Source organism: Pelodiscus sinensis, chromosome 4 (genome assembly GCF_049634645.1).
Source record: "Pelodiscus sinensis isolate JC-2024 chromosome 4, ASM4963464v1, whole genome shotgun sequence".
NCBI classification, from domain to species: domain Eukaryota; kingdom Metazoa; phylum Chordata; order Testudines; family Trionychidae; genus Pelodiscus; species Pelodiscus sinensis.
In genome coordinates, this window is record NC_134714.1 from 126,639,592 (window position 1) to 126,656,699 (window position 17,108).

Sequence of the window (17,108 nt, forward strand, 5' to 3'; positions counted from 1 at the left end):
CCTCACACGTGCCTTGCTCCATCCCCAACTTTCTCATGCCCACCCCTTCTTTCAAGCCTTCTCCCAGCACCTCCCCCTTTCCCTCTAGCCCCAAATGCCCTTCCCCTCTCCTCTCCTCTCCCAGCATCACCCTGCCTCCCCCCCCACAGACACCTCCCCTCCTGCTCTGTCCCTCATTGTCTGCACTTGGCCCCCTGCATTTGTCTCTTGGTGCCTTCCACTTTCTTCCCCTCCCCCTCTACACAAGCCCCTTTCCTTTCCCCTCCTTTGCTGCCCATGTCCCTTCCCCGTCATGGGATGAGGTTTACCGGGGAGGTAGACAAATGCCTTTGATGTTGACTGCGGAGCATCCAGGCTACAGCACTGTGCCGACAAACAGCTGATCGGCACGGCGCGGAAGCCATTTTAATTTAAATGAAGCTGCAATTATTTAAATCGTTACTTCATTTTCCTATGTCTCCAAAGGCAATCTACCTGGCTCCGTCGACAGAGCCATGTAGTGTAGACTTACCCTTAGTGGCTACTGGTCTCATTCTAGTAACTGTGATTAGTGGTCTCCTCAATAAAAATAATCAATGAAGTAATTTCTTGCATCAAAACAAAATGTTTAAATTTGTTCCACAAATCACAACACAAAAGAGAGGACCAATACACTTTTACATGTATAAACTCATAACGTTTTTTCCATATGTGTCAAGTCAAGAGACATAATCTTTAATTTCAAACATAAACTATAACCAAATTATACAATCTACTCGCCTACGGCGAGTAGATTGTAACCCGGAAGAGCCCGGTTTGAGCGATCTGCGCATGTACAGAACGATTTGCGCTTGCGTAGATCGCCGGACAGCGATGCTGGCAAGCCGGGCTCGCTGCAGTTCGGCGAGCCCTGATTATAACAACTATTTCATTTCATGTATCAATATTAATCATAACTAATTTTGTTTGGTATGGCACAAATGGAGAACTTTGTTTTATGCCTCAAAGCACAGATACATGAAGATACCTAATGGTTACTGAAAATGTTGCGATATTAATTTTCTTTTTATTTCATTTTATAATAATAAAATATTTAAAGTCATGCAACTTCTAATTATCCCTTGTTTTAGTATTCTTTCTTCCATAATACGGTGGCACACATCCGAGCAAGCGAACATGACATAATTCAAAATGACCTGCACAAACTGGATAAATAGTCTGAGGTTAATAGGATGAAGTTTAATAAGCACAAATGCAAAGGACTTCTCCTAGGAAGAAACAATTCGTTTCACACATACAGAATTGGAAGCGACTGTCTAGGAAGGAGCACAGCAGAAAGGGATCTGGGGATCATAGTGGACCTCAAGCTAAATATGAGTCAACAATGTGACACAGTTGCTAAAAAAGCAAACATGATTCTGGGCTGCATTAACAAGAGTGTTGTGAGCAAGACAAGAGAAGTCATTCTTTCACTCTACTCTGCGCTGAATAGGCCTCAGTTAGAGTATTGGGTCCAGTTCTGCGCACCACATGTCAAGAAAGATGTGGAGAAATTAGAGAAGGTCCAAAGAAGAGCAATAAAAATGATTAAAAGGACTAAAAAACATGACCTAAGAGGGAAGGCTGAAAGAATTGGGCTTGTTTAGTTTAGAAAAGAGAAGACTGAGGGGGGACATGATAGCAGTTTTCAAGTAGCTAAAAAGGTGTTACAAGAAGGAAGGAGAAAAATTGTTCTCCTGGGCGTCTGAGGATAGGACAAGAAGCAATGGGCTTAAATGGCAGCAAGACGTATTTAAAAAGAAACTTCCTGCTTGTCACTGGACAAGCACTTAAACATTGGAATAAATAGCCTAGGGAGGTCACCAGTTCACCTTATTCTTTTCCCTCTGCGCTCAGTGCTCTTCTCTCTCTGTCTCTCCAATGGCCAGTGACAGGCTCTCCCTTACAACCCAGCAATGCTGATAGATGGACTGATCTCTGACCGGTTGTGGGTTAGTTTGTACCACTGCCATCAGCACAAACGGGGAATGATTCAAATCCCAGCTGGGATCAGCTCAAGCCCAAATAAACCTGTGAGGGTATGTCTACACTACAGCGCTAATTCGAACTAACTTAGTTCGAATTAATTAACTCGAACTAAGCTAATTCGAATTAGTGCATCCAGACTTAAAAACTAGTTCGAATTAGCATTTTGCTAATTCGAACTAGCATGTCCACACGGAGTGGACCCTGAACTGGGGTTAAGGATGGCCGGAAGCAGTGCCGGCAGAGCATCAGATGAGGACTTAGAGCGTGGAGCTGCTGCTTCAGGCTAGCCGAGGGCTGTGCTTAAAGGGTCCCGACCCCCATCCCGGACAGACAGTTCTCAGGGGTTCCCCGCTTGCAAAGCAGTCCTGGCTTGGAGTGCCCTGAGTGCCCACACTGGGCACATCACAGCACTCGGCCATCAGCCCAGCTGCACTTACCGCAGGCTGCCATCTGGGGAGAGGGGTCAATCGGGGGGCTGCAGGAGAGTTTCCACCCCGAGGAGCCCACAGAGCCACCCCAGTCCTCCCCATCGGGGGCTCGTACCCCATTCTTCCCTCACCTCCTTCCACTTACCCCTCCCTAGCCCCCCTTCCTGATGTACAAAATAAAGGACATGTGTGTTCAAAAATAGAAACTCTCTTTATTTAACAAAACTGGGTGAGACTGGGAAAAGGAGGTGGGAGAGGGGAAGAGAAAGGGTGGGAGAGGGGAGGGCAACTACAATGATGAGGGGTTTGGAACAGGTCCCATATGAAGAGAGGCTAAAGAGACTGGGACTTTTCAGCTTAGAAAAGAGGAGACTGAGAGGGGATAGGATAGAGGTCTATAAAAGCATGAGTGGTGTGGAGAGGGTGCATACAGAAAAGTTGTCCATTAGTTCCCATAATAGAAGGACTAGAGGACACCAAATGAAAGGAATGGGTAGCAGGCTTCAAACCAATAACAGAAAGTTCTTCTTCACAAAGCAAAGAGTCAACTTGTGGATCTCCTTGCTGCAGGAGGCTGTGAAGGCTAGAACTAGAACAGAGTTTACAAAGAAGTGAGATAAAGTCATGGAGGTTGGGTCCATGGAGAGGTATGAGCCAGGGGGTAGGAGTGGTGTCCCTGGCCTCTGTTTGTGGAAGGCTGGAGAGGGATGGCACGAGACAAATGGCTTGGTCACTGTCTTTGGTCCATCCCGTCCAGGGTCCCTAGGGTTGGCCGCTGTCGGCAGACAGGCTACTGGGCTAGATGGACCTTTGGTCTGACCCAGTACGGCCATTCTAAGCTCAGGGCTCAGGGTCGGGATCTCACTGGACCACCTTGATTTTCATGCAAACCTGCTCCTGGCTGGCCAGGCTGGCAGCTCTCCTGCCCTAGATGGCCACTTTCCTGTGCCTAGTGCGGAGGTCGTGGATGAGGTCCACGATGTCCGCACTAGACCAGGCGGGTTCCTGCCTCTTGCAGTCCTGGGCAGGCTCCCGAGAGCCGCCAGCCTGGTCCCGGGAAGAGGGGGACGGCTCGGTGGCAGCGGGTGGCTGTCTCAAGCCGTGCCAGGTGCAGGGTCTTCTGGCTGGGTGCTGGCAGGCTTGCACCTGGCACAGGCAACATAGCCAGCCCGTGCCCCTTTAAGGGGTCCGGGGCCGGGAGGGGGGCATACGAGTTTCCCTGGTGTTGGCCAGAGTGGCCACCAGGGAAAGCTGGGGAGGGCTAGCCTCCCACTAGTTCGAATTAAATGGCTACACAGCCCTTAATTCGAAGTAGTTAATTCGAACTAGGCGTTAGTCCTCGTAGAATGAGGTTTACCTAGTTCGATTTAAGCGCTCTGCTAGTTCGAATTAAGTTCGAACTAGTGGGTCGCATGTGTAGCGCCTATCAAACTTAATTCGAACTAACATCTGTTAGTTCGAATTAACTTTGAAGTGTAGACATACCCTGAGTGTTTAAGATGACAAGACTCCTCATCGTTTGTGCAGACTCAGGCTAACACAGTGATGCCCCTGAGACTTGTTCCCACTCAAGTCACTTGGACTTTCCAAACTGATTCCAGCGGGAGCCAGATCAGGCAAAGGGAGAACTATTGGTGGCTGACAGCAGCAAAGGAGCCCTGGGGATCCACACTAGGGCAGGGGTGGGGAAGAATTAGGAAGGTCCTTTCTCTTTCTGGGATGTAGGAAAATCTCCATGCCCAGAAAGGGTCTCCCAGGCTGGCTGCTGAAGGGATTTAAACAGCCATCTCCTTTGGGTCTGTGCTGGGGGCGTTTCTGTCTTCTCCGGAATCTGCCTGCTCTTCAAAAACCCTCTGGAGTGCGAGTTTGAGAGAGCCACGGAATCGCCGCTTCCTGTAGCTCCCGACTAGATAGTAAATGACTGGGTTGATGCTGCTGCTTGCACAGGTCAGCGCATGTAACAACTCAGTAAGTGCAGGTAAGCGCAGGTAGGTGAGGAGAAGGTCGACACTCTCAGGGAGAGTGAAGAGGAGGAAGAAGAGGACAGTGAGCAGGATGACAACATAGAGTTTGCCGGGCGGGCGCCGCTGGGAGCTTCGTTGCACCTTGATGAAGAGGATCAGACTGGACAGAACCATGGCAGGGGAGAATATCAGGACATTCAGAACAAAGATGTACAGGAAGGAAGTGAAACAAATTTCACTGACGAGAACTAGACAAAAAATGCCCACAGAACAGCAAAGCAGGCTGGAGAGAGCCCAGAGCAGGGCAGACACGGTGGCAGACAAGTGCCTTGGCCGGTGGCATCGGTGCCAGATGGGGTAGAGGACGGACACGCACCTCTCGGTGCTGATGGCCGTCAGGAGGTACAGGCTGGTGCTGTACATCCACAGACACAGCACTGCAAACAGGGATAATATGTCACAAAACAGATATTGAACCGTGTAAGCGGCAAGATAGGCAAGTGTGAAGAGGAGGAAGCCAGTGTCGGCGATGGCCAGGTTGAGGACGTAGACGGTGAAGGGGTTCCTCTTCATGCGGAAGCCCAGGAACCAGATGACGATCCCGTTCCCCACCAGCCCCAACAGGCAGATGATCAGAGTGATGCTGAGAAAGGTCACTTCAGGGGCATCAGACTCTCGGCATTCAGTGTCGTTATGTTCATATTCGTAATCCCAGCCAGAGGCTGTTGGTGGCAGGGTCTCTCTGCTCAGTTCGGCCATCTTGGAACCACTGCTGCAGGATGCTGGTGTCCCCCGCTGCCCTTCTCTCGCACGCTCCTGTGCTGTTGGGAGAGAGCAGATGGGGAAATCTGTGACTGACCTCCCAGCTCTGTGTTTTCACTGCTTGTTCTAGCCCCTCCTCAGCCTCCTGCCCTGGACCAGCCGCACCCAGTGGCTTTGGAGATGCTGGGGACAGAGAAAGACATGGAAAAAGGCCCAGAGATGGGGAGCAGCCTGGAGTGACAGCAAGTGGCAGAGAGAAAATTAAACCCAGGGAGAAAGCTGGACAGACAGACAGACAAAGAGAGAGAAGCAGAAATGGGGCAGGGTGTTGGCTGGCCATGGATTGCCAGGAAACAGCATGCGGGGGAAGGAGGGAGAGACGAGAGTGGGAGAGAAAAAGAATCATGCTGTCTAATCAATCAATGGTGACAATGAGCAGTGAATCCTTCCAGCCGTCCCTTACCTGTCTTCCTCCCAAACTGCGTGTTTACAGGAGCCGGGCTGGGCTGGATCCACTTCAGAATCTCAGTGTCTTATGGTCACAAACTGCAATTCTCCAGGGAGGATTTTCTTGGGCACGTTTTCCAAGCAATCGTCTGTTACCCAGGTGCAGAGGATGTCCCTGCCAGTCCCGGTGCAGCTTCTGCACCCAGCGCCTGCCAACTGTAGGCAGAGAATTGTCTTGCCCACACTGGAGGGTGGGACACAGAGACAACGGTATCCGGAGGTCTTGTGAGCATGGGGTGGCCGGATAAGTTCTCTGCACATTGGTCCTGCTCCCCTTAACAAAGAGGAAGTGGCTCGCCCAAGATAAAATCAGATGAGATTGATGTCGTAGGAAGCTGTTATGGGGCAGATAAATGCAGCCTTGGGGAGGGTCACATATTTTCGTCTTTTTTTTATGTTGATATATTAGGTGTTTGTTCTTTGATGACTATCTCCATCCTAGAGCAGAGTCTCCCAGGCTGAGCACTGTAGGGATGGTTTGGTAGGAAGCTCTCAACCGGTAGCGCTTCATTTGCCCCTCCACCCTCTGTCATGCTGCTCCTGTCCTCTGCCTTGGAGCTGCCCCCCCTGGGAGCTTCCTGCTGGCTGTGAGGGATATGGGAGAAAGGGGGGGGCTGATGTCATGTCCCTCCTCTCCCCACTTCTGTACCCTGAGTGCACCCTCCACACAGAGATAAGGGGATGGCAAGAGCTTGGCAATGCAAATCTCTGTCGCTCACACACTGCATCTGCCTCTGTCACTCTCACAAACACCAATTGTCCTTCACTCATCTCCCGACTGAATAGACATGTTGGGTGGGGGGATGTTACTTCTTGTACTGCTCACAAAGTGGCTTATTTTTTTATTTTTGATGCGTCTCTTCATAAATCAGGAAATCAAAGAACTTGGGAAAGGTCCTGAGAGGACTTCCTAATCCATCCCCACCCTGACTTGGAGTACAGTCCTGCCCTAGAGCAGATCTCCAGGGCTTTGTGAAGTTGTAATGACACCAGTGATTCTCGTGGGACCAATCCCCCTGGACCCAGATCAGAACATCTGGCAATAGGAGTGGGAACAGAAATGGGCCCCTCAAAGTCTGATTCACTTTGTTTAAAAAAAAAAAATGCAATAGGTGCATCATGTCAGTGTTGGTGGGAAGCTTCTCTCAGAGTTTCCTCCCCTTGGTGTTTTGTTGCTGTGAGATGGAGACCTCCTACAGCTTCCCCCCTAGACACATAACACTACAGTCATAGGCGTGTGCACGGGGTGTGCCGGGTGTGCCCAGGCCCACCCTACTGTCTCGGGCCAGCTAGCCGAAGCCATTTTTGCGCCCTGGGCGCACTCTGCCCGGCAGCACTGTGCAGCCCAGCAGCACAGTGCAGTGCCCTTGAGGCACCGGGGAGCACCCCAACCCAGCATGGCAGTATGGTGAGCACAGCATGGCACCATTGAGGCACCTGGGGGCTCCCCGCCTTTCCCGGCAGCACCGCACAGTGCCCCAGGGGTGCCCCTCCCCAGCCCTACAGCTTGTGCTGGCTCTGACGCCAGCCCTGAAAACTGTAGGGCAGAAGATGAAGGAAAGGAGGGGGGGAATAAGAGGAAGGGGTGGGAGAGGAAGGGGCTTTTGCGGTGGGGGAGTGTGGAGGAGGAAGAAAGGGGAAGGGGCTTGTATGGAGGAGGAGGAGGGGGGGAAGGAGGAAGGCACCGGGTAGAGGAGACACAAATGCTAGCGGGGAAGTGGAGACAATGAGGAAAAGGGCAGGAGGGGAGGTGTCAGTGGGAGGGGGGACAGGGTGATGCTGGAAGAGGAGAGGGTAAGGCCATTGTGGATTGGAGGGGGAGGTGGTGGGAGAAGGCTTGACAGAAGGGGTGGGCATGAGGAAGGTGGGGTTGGAGCAAGTCATGTGTGAGGGCACAGAGGGGCATGAGAGGAATGGGAGCAGAGGGTGGTGAGGGGGTGGGCATCAGGGAAAAAGAGGGCAAAGGGGGCAGGAGCTGTAAGCATAGGGGTAGGCCCCAAGAGGGTGCAGGGTTAAGGGAAGGTGCAGATGCCAGGGGATTCTGGGTGTAAACAGAAGGGCAGACACCTGCAGGGCAGGGACCAGCACCAGAGGAGAGAGGCAGGGCAGGTGTGCAGAGGGAGGTGTTAGAAGAGGGGATGAGGAGGGGTAGCTCACATGGTCAGAGTGGGGCTACTGGAGGAGTGGGCAGGGAGAGAAGGGCTGGTGGAGGGGGGAGGTCTCAGGAGGGCTGAGGGCAGTGAGAAGGGCAGGAGTCAGGACAGCAGAGGAGGGTGAGGAATTGGGGGGCAGCAGGCAGCAGGGGAGTTCATGGAGCAAGGGGAGGAGACATGGCAGCAGAGGGGAAAGGTAGATATTTATTAATAACTTGGCTGCCACAATGGCACATCCAAACAAGTCACATGAGTTCGGTACTGGTGCACAAAACAAAATTCATTCTGCTCATGGGAAGAAACTCTTAGAGGGAACACTCCCCCCCCCCCCCCAACCTCTCCACCCCCGCATTAATGTCACACACGTTGGATTAATGCAATTGCAGGATAGTTGCATGGGGGGGGTTGGGGGGGCCAAACGAATCCCTATTGGTAGGAGGATGGTGGGAAAAGTCCTTGGGTCGGGGGGTCACATAACACTTGCCCGGAGAGGGTTACCTCCAGGGGCGTGGCTAATGGGGGCCAGGGCATGGTTAACTGGGGTCAGGTGTGTGGCCGATGAGGGGGGTCAAAGTGCATTTTAAAAAAATTCTCTGGGTGCACACCCTAATGAAATGTGCTGCGCACGCCTATGACCACAGTGGCGAGGAGAAATGGTTGACGGAGGGTGGGGGGAATAATAGCAGCATGAGTGTAGGACTCTCAGCGTGTAACGCATTCCCCAGCCTGCTCCTCCGCACAGAGACACTTCCATGGACGACAGGGGATCCTTTCACACAGCTCTGGCCTCCTACTGATTCCAGCTGAGATTTGAATCACTCCCCTTTGTGTCCATGGCAATTACACTAACTAACCCACAACCAAGAGTGGCCCGAGGTGGGCTGTGGCAGCTGGCACCACAGGTAGAAGGCGTGATCGGCGCCCCCGCCTACACGGCTGTCAGTGGCCATGATGTCATCATCAGGTGCCTGGGCTGGCGGCGCCCTAAGCGACTGCCGAGTCTGCCCAGGCTCACAGGCTGCCCCTGCCCGCAACTGGTCAGATTTCAATCCATCTACCAGTGCTGCCAAGTTGTAAGGGAGAGCCTGTCCCATTGGAGAGACAGAGGCTATGTCTAGACTGCAGTGCTTTTCCCGCGCCCAAGAAACATGTCTCTTTTCCTGAAAAAAAATTCTAAAAAGTGAACATGCTCTTTCATCATCCCTGTAAACCTCATTCTACAAGGCATAAGGGATATATCAAACGAGCAAGCGTTTCCAAATTTTGGAGTACAGCAAACTACATATCTTTTTCCAGTTTATCTCTGCAGTCTAGACGTAGCCAGAGACAGGAGAGCACTAAGCACAGAGACAAGAGAACGAGGTGGCCTGGTTTGGGAGAGAAGCCATGTGCAGGACAGGGGACTCAGAACCCACTAAGGGACTCTGAGCTTCACCCCACGCATGCACTATCTAAGGGTAAGTCTACACTACCCCGCTAGTTCGAACTAGCGGGGTAATGTATGCATACCGAACTTGCTAATGAAGCCCGGGATTTGAATTTCCCGGGCTTCATTAGCATAAAGCCGGCGCCGCCATTTTTAAAAGCCGGCTAGTGCGAACCCTGTGCCGCGCGGCTACACGCGGCACGGGCTAGATAGTTCGAACTACGTAGCCATTCCGAACTATCTGTACTCCTCGTTCGCACTAGCCGGCTTTTAAAAATGGCGGCGCCGGCTTTATGCTAATGAAGCCCGGGAAATTCAAATCCCGGGCTTCATTAGCAAGTTCGGTATGCATACATTACCCCGCTAGTTCGAACTAGCGGGGTAGTGTAGACATACCCATAGTGACAAAAGCGAGGCAGGGGAACGGGCTTGGTGTTTATTGCGGTGTCGAGATTTGTGTGTGTCGTGCACTCGCTAAAGCAAAGAGGGATTGATCTGAAACCCTTTTGCAAAGCTGGTGTGTGTTTGTCTAAGCAATGGAGAAGTTGTGAGGGGGTATCAGCACTGGTCCTTGCAGGGCCGGCTTTAGGGAATGGGGGGCCCAATTCGAACAGTTTTGGCCCTACAACATAGGATTTTTTTGGTGAGCAAAAAACAAAAAACAAAACCCACAGAACAAACCACAACCACACACAAAAGTTTCGGTACATTGCGGCATATATTAAGCTTTTAACATTGATAGTCAGCGAGCATTGCAATATTAACAAAGATGATATATCCAGAAGTTACCTTTTGGGCTTCATGGTGGCTGACAGCTAAGGATTATCCAAAGCAATTTCTATACCTACCCACTTAGTCAATTTTTCAAACAAGGTCTATACATCAGATCCAGTTTACATGTTAGATGTTCATTGCGGGGTAAGAGAGACAAAGGAACATTCTCCAGTTGGTCTACTTACCATCCCATCTAAACAGAAGCCATGGCCTTAGCATCGTCATGATCAGGACCTTAGGAATCTAAATAAATGGTCCAATTTTCAAACATGTTTAGCTTGGAAAGCTTGAAGTGACTGTTGTAGGAGCTGCAAATGCTCAGCACTTGCCAAAATCAGAATGTTTTAAGCTTGATCCAAATCCCAAAGACTCCCTTTGATTTCAATGGGCTTTGGAAGAGGCCCATAATTAGGTAGCTAAATATGGCTCTTGTCAGTATGTAGCATTGTTTCCATTCATTCATTGGGTCACTTATGAAACAGCAATGCAAGTTAAGGACATGAGGTATCACAGCAGAAGTAGATTTGATCAAAATGTATAACAATATTGTTGAACATTTTAAAAAAAAATGCCATCCTTTATTATGGAAAATTTTATACAAAATTAAATCAGTTGCCCTAAGTGCAGGTCAAATATTTTCAATTGCAAACTATCCAATCTTTTCAATAAAGTTTAACGTTTGATTTTTAAAAAGTTACCAGAGAGCGCTGCAGTTTTCTGTTACATTGATTCACTTTTTAAATAGCAAAAAAGGAGTCTTTGTTAAGAAAGTGTCAGTTCTATGGTCAAATGCCAGACCTTAGTGATTTCAGCACCAATGATTTCACTAGGTAATATGGTACCTCCCCATCACTGCCTCCTTTGCACTGCCCTTCAACACACTGCCTGCATGTTGAGTCCAAGGTCAGTCTACACAAATTTTATCAATGATTTTTGCTCAAGCGATCACTGAGACAAGACAAAGACTCTCAATTGTTTCATAGTCGGCTCTGCCTTTAAACACTGGGGCTTCGTCTACACTGGCATGATTTTCCGTTAAAAGCATTTGCAGAAAAGAGCATCTAGATTGGCACGGACGCTTTTCCACAAAAGCACTTTTTGCGGAAAAGCATCCGTGGCCAATCTAGACGCACTTTTGCCCAAAAGACCCCCGATCGCCATTTTCATGATGGGGGCTTTTTTGCGCAAAACAAATCTGAGCTGTCCACACTGGCCCTTTTGCACAAAAGCTTTTGTGCAAAAGGACTTTTGCCCGAGTGGGAGCAGCATAGTATTTCCGCAAGAAGCACTGACAATCTTACATGAGGTCGTCAGTGTTCTTGTGGAAATTCATGCGGCCAGTGTAGACAGCTGGCAACTTTTTCTGCAAAAGCATACATACAATATGGATAACAACATTTCACTCTCCCAGCTCCAAGTCTTAAATGAATTTCAACCCAAAAGAGCCAATATTGATCACCTTGACACGGCAAGTGTATCTACTGATCTCTGTGGCAAAGTAGGTATGTCTATATAAATAAGGTCTGCTCCTGAAGCCTTTTCCTACAGTTGATTAGCAGATGGCAGTAGTTAGCTCATTCAGACCACTGGCTGATAATAGTTAGTCACCCTGACCAGTCATTAACCATAGTCATGGACACACCCTACTCTCCCTTGTCTCTATGATTCTCTGATGACCTATGACCAAAAAGGAGAGTGGAAAGGGAAACTGAAGGGAGAGACCTTTCTAAATTCACCAACCCAAGAGCAGTATTGCCAACCCAAAAATCACACGGAACGCCTACACAATGTTATGAGAATGGTCTACAAATCATAAGATTTTTTTAAAAATAAAACATGTTGGATTTTTATTGGCCTTTTGTTTCTTGAGCATTTAGGGTTCATGTTTTAAAGGTTTCCTTCTTAGCTGTAAGGCTCAGAAGTATAGAGAACTTTTTCTAAATGAAAGCTGAGACTCCTACATAATCAATTGACTCCAGCCTTTAGAAAAACACCAAATGTTTTGAGACACGTGGTAAAACAATGGAGGACTTCCTGTGAGCCTATGCTTTGCCCATGGTATAAATAAAAAAACCCAATATCTTCTCCACTAAACATCCTAATGAGATACTGCAAATGGCAAACTGAATTCAACAGCTCCTGATATGAACAGGTATCAACCTAGTTTGTCATATTTGAGATGGGTGACCAGGAATCATACATGACAATATGAAATCTTTCCACTCTCTTGTCAGGATATTCACAAAGCACCTATAATTTTGATCCATGCATTTATTGGATTGTGAAAGAGAAAGGAGGGGAATTAGTGTAGATAAATGTTCAAATTGAAAAAAAAAGGCTGAAGGAATTAGGACTAGAGTCCTACATCTCATGTTCAGAACTGACTAGGACTCTTATGACCAGTTTTCAAAGCTGTATAAAGTTCTTTGAAGATCCGAGTTGGCAAGTGTCTCTTTAGGAGCTTAATTACCTTTGAAAATCTGAGCTTAGATTTCCAAGTCCAATTTTCAAAAGTGACTTTAGTCACTCAAGTGCTTTTGAAAATTTTAACTGGGGGCCTAAAGAGACAAAAATAGACAAAAGGCAGGAGATATGGTATTCCTTTTAAAAACGTGTGACATCTATTTTTAACTAAATATTAGATTATTTTTCTCACAGGGGCAACTGATCCCTCCGCCCCCCTCACTATGCCACAGTCCCCCCTCCTGCAGATCTATCAGCTTATGCATGTGCAAGATCTGTGAGAGCTGTCCCATGAATCTGCAATTAGTGTCTGTGCTGCCTGCTTCTGGGTGGTGTCTCAATGCTGCCACATTCACCTCGAAAGAAGACCAGGTTAGACAGACACCTGTCAGGGACTGGAAGTCTCAGGAACCACACTGATACTTACAGAACATGCTCAGGGTCTCAACTTAAGTGTGGTTACATATGCAAGCAAATACATACAAATAGCTTCTCTCACACTGACAGGCATAAATACAAAGATTAAGGCAAGACTACAGAACACATGGACCCCATTTAAGTCAATTCTGCTGATATTAATAAAATGCAATAGTTACCCCATTTCTACCCATGTGACAGCACTTTTCATGAGCAATGACAGTCCAAGAATTTAACTACTAACACACATATCAACAGAAGTTCATTACACTGACTACTTTTTTGTTTTGGCTCCCACTCGCCGGCCACGTGTTGATCCCCACATAAACCCAAACTGCACTGTGGGGCGCAAACAAACTGGCTGTGAGCATCATTTCAAGTTATGTGTGGATGTGCCACTGTGGCAACCAAGTTATTCATAAATATTTTATAAACCTCTACCTTTTCCCTCTGCTGTCATGGCTCCACTCCTTGCTCCATCAGCTCCCCTGGTGCCTGCTGCCCCCCAACTCTTCACCCTCCACTGCTCTCCTGACTCCTGCCCTTCTCACTGCCCTCAGCCCTCCTGCGACTTGCCCCCCTCCACCAGCCCTTCTCTCCCTGCCCACTCCTCCAGTAGCCCCACTCTGATCATGTGAGCTGCCCCTCCTCATCCCCTCTTCTAACACCTCCCTCTACATACCTGACCTGCCTCTCTCCTCTGGTACTGGTCCTTCCCCTGCAGGTGTCTGCCCTTCTGCTTCACCTCCAGAATCCCCTGGCACCTGCACCTTCCCTTAGCCTTGCACCCTCCTGGTCCCTCCCCCTTCTCTTAGTGCCCTCTCCTCTCCTGTCCCACCATCACCCTGCCCTCCCACCACTGACACCTCCCCTCCTTCCATGTCCCTCATTGTCTGCACTTGGCCCCCTGCCATTTGTCTCTTGGTGCCTTCCCGTTTCTTCCCCTCCCCCTCCACACAAGCCCCTCCTCTTTCCCCTCCCTTGCTGCACAAGACCCTTCCCCCTTACGGGGAGGTCAACAAATGCCTTTGATGTTGACTGTGGAGCGTCCAGACTACAGCACTGTGCCGACAAACAGCTGATCGGCACAGTTCGGCAGCCATTTTAATTTAAATGAAGCTGCAATTATTTAAATCGTTACTTCACTTTCCTATGTCTACAAAGGTAATCTACCTGGCTCCGTCGACAGAGCCATGTACCGTAGACATACCCTTAGTGGCTACTGGTCTCATTCTAGTTACTGTGATTAGTGGTCTCCTAAATAAAAATAATCAATGAAGTAATTTCTTGCATCAAAACAAAATGTTTAAATTTGTTTCACAAGTCACAACACAAAAGAGACAACCAATACACTTTTACATGTATAAAGCTGCTAACGTTTTTTTCATATGTGTCAAGTCAAGAGACATAATCTTTAATTTCAAGCATAAACTATAACCAAATTATACAATCTACTCAGCCATGGCTAGTAGATTGTAACCCGGAAGAGCCGGGTTCGGGCGATCTGCACATGTGCAGAACGATCTGGGCATGTACAGATCGCCGGACAGCGTGGCTGGCAAGCAGGGCTCGCTGCGGTTCGGCGAGCCCTGATTATAACAACTATTTCATTTCATGTATCAATATTAATCATAACAAACTTTGTTTGGTATGTCACAAATGGACAATTTTGTTTTATGCCTCAAAGCAACAGATACGTGAAGATACCTAATGGATACTGAAAATGTTGCGGTATTAATATTCTTTTTATTTGATTTTATAATAATAAAACATTTAAAGTCATGCAACTTCTAATTATCCCTTGTTTTAGTATTCTTTCTTCCATAATACGGTGGCACACATCTGTGCAAGCGAACATGACATAATTCTAAATGACCTGGACAAACTGGATAAATGGTCTGAGGTTAATAGGATGAAGTTTAATAAGGACAAATGCAAAGGACTTCTCCTAGGAAGAAACAATCCGTTTCACACATACAGAATTGGAAGCGACTGTCTAGGAAGGAGCACAGGAGAAAGGGATCTGGGGGTCATAGTGGACCACAAGCTAAATATGAGTCAACAATGTGACATTGTTGCTAAAAAAGCAAACATGATTCTGGGTTGCATTAACAAGAGTGTTGTGAGCAAGACAAGAGAAGTCATTCTTTCACTCTACTCTGCGCTGAATAGGCCTCAGTTAGGGTATGTCTACACTAGAGAGTTAGTTCGAACTAACTTTCATAGGCGCTACACTAGCGCTCCGCTAGTTCGAACTTAATTCGAACTAGCGGAGCGTTTAGTTCGAACTAGGAAAACCTCATTTTACGAGGATTAAGCCTAGTTCGAACTAGCTAGTTCGAATTAAGGGGTGTGTAGCCCCTTAATTTGAACTAGTGGGAGGATAGCCCTCCCCAGGTTTCCCTGGTGGCCACTCTGGCCAACACCAGGGAAACTCGTCTGCCCCCCTCCTGGCCCCGGATCCCTTAAAGGGGCACGGGCTGGCTACGGTGCCCGTGCCAGGTGCAAGCCTGCCAGCACCCAGCCAGCAGATTCTGCACCTGGCACAGATCGAGCCACCCACCCGATGCCCCCCAGCCCTCCCCCTCTTCCCGGGACCAGGCTAGCGGCTCCCGGGAGCTTGCCCGGGACCGCAAGAGGCGGGCACCCGCCTGGTCTAGAGTGGACATCGTGGACCTCGTCCACGATCTCCGCACTAGGCACAGGAAAGTAGCCGGCTAGGCCAGGAGAGCTGCCAGCCTGGCCACCCAGGAGCAAGTGTGCATGAAAATCAAGGGGGTCCACTGAGACCCCCGACCCTGAGCCCTGAGCTTACAATGGCCGTCCTAGGTCAGACCAAAGGTCCATCTAGCCCAGTAGCCTGTCTGCCAACAGCGGCCAACCCTAGGGACCCTGGAGGGGATGGAACGAAGACAGTGACCAAGCCATGTGTCTAGGGCCATCCCTCTCCAGCCTTCCACAAACTTTGGGCAGGGACACCACTCCTACCCCCTGGCTAATAGCACTCCATGGACCCAACCTCCATGACTTCCCTTTAAACTCTGTTCTAGTTGTAGCCTTCACCGCCTCCTGCAGCAAGGAGTTCCACAGGTTGACTCTTTGCTTTGTGAAGAACAACTTTCTGTTACTAGCTTGAAGTCTGCTACCCATTCCTTTCCTTTGGTGTCCTCTAGTCCTTCTTTATGGGAACTAATGAAGAACTTTTCTGTATGCACCCTCTCCACACCACTCATGCTTTTAGAGATCTCTATTCTGTCCCCCCTCCGTCTCCTCTTTTCTAAGCTGAAAAGTCCCAGTCTCCTTAGCCACTCTTCATATGGGACCTGTTCCCAACCCCTGATCATTGTAGTTGCTCTCCCCTCTCCCAGCCTCTCTCTTCCCCTCTCCCACCTCCTTTCCCCAGTCTCCCCCAGTTTTGTTCAATAAAGACAGATTCCATTTTTGAACACAATTGTCCTTTATTTTGTACATCAAGAAAAGGGGCTAGGGAAGGGTAAGTGGAAGGAGGTGAGGGAGGAATGGGGTACGAGCCCCCGATGGGGAGGACTGGGCTGGCTCTGCGGGCTTCTGGGGGTGGAAGCTCTCCTGCAGCCCCCCAATTACCCCCTCTCCCCAGATGGCAGCTTGCGGCAAGTGCAGCCGGTCTGATGGCCGAGTGCTGTGATGTGCCCAGTGTGGGCACTCCGGGCACTCCAAGCCAGGACTGGTTTGCAAGCAGGGCACCCCTGAGAACTGTCTGTCCGGGGTGGGGGTCGGGACCCTTTCAGCACAGCCCTCGGCTAGCCTGAGACAGCATCTCCACACTCTAAGTCCTCCTGTGATGCCCTGCCGGCACTGCTTCCGTCCATCCTTAAGCCTGGTTCAGGGTCCACTTAATGTGGACATGCTAGTTCGAATTAGCAAAACACTAATTCGAACTAGTTTTTAGTTCTAGACGGGTTAGTTCGAATTAGCTTAGTTCGAATTAACTAATTCGAACTAAGTTAGTTCGAATTAGCGCTGTAGTGTAGACATACCCTTAGAGAATTGTGTCCAGTTCTGGGCACCACATATCAAGAAAAATGTGGAGAAATTAGAGAAGGTCCAAAGAAGAGCAATAAAAATGATTAAAAGGACTAAAAAGCATGACCTAAAAGGGAAGGCTGAAAGAATTGGGCTTGTTTAGTTTAGAAAAGAGAAGACTGAGAGGGGACATGATAGCAGTTTT

At 49.0% G+C, this 17,108-nt stretch overlaps 1 protein-coding gene across 1 annotated transcript; it reads right to left on the reverse strand.

Moving 5' to 3' along the window:
* Positions 1-1,128: 1,128 nt before the first annotated feature.
* Positions 1,129-5,853, reverse strand: LOC102450657 (mas-related G-protein coupled receptor member H-like). The gene is made up of 2 exons (XM_075928507.1): positions 5,625-5,853; positions 1,129-5,220 (listed from the first exon to the last, which is right to left on the reverse strand). Exon 2 carries the CDS (start codon positions 5,156-5,158, stop codon positions 4,211-4,213), a length of 948 nt encoding a protein of 315 aa, XP_075784622.1. The 5' UTR covers positions 5,159-5,220; positions 5,625-5,853; the 3' UTR covers positions 1,129-4,210.
* Positions 5,854-17,108: the final 11,255 nt, after the last annotated feature.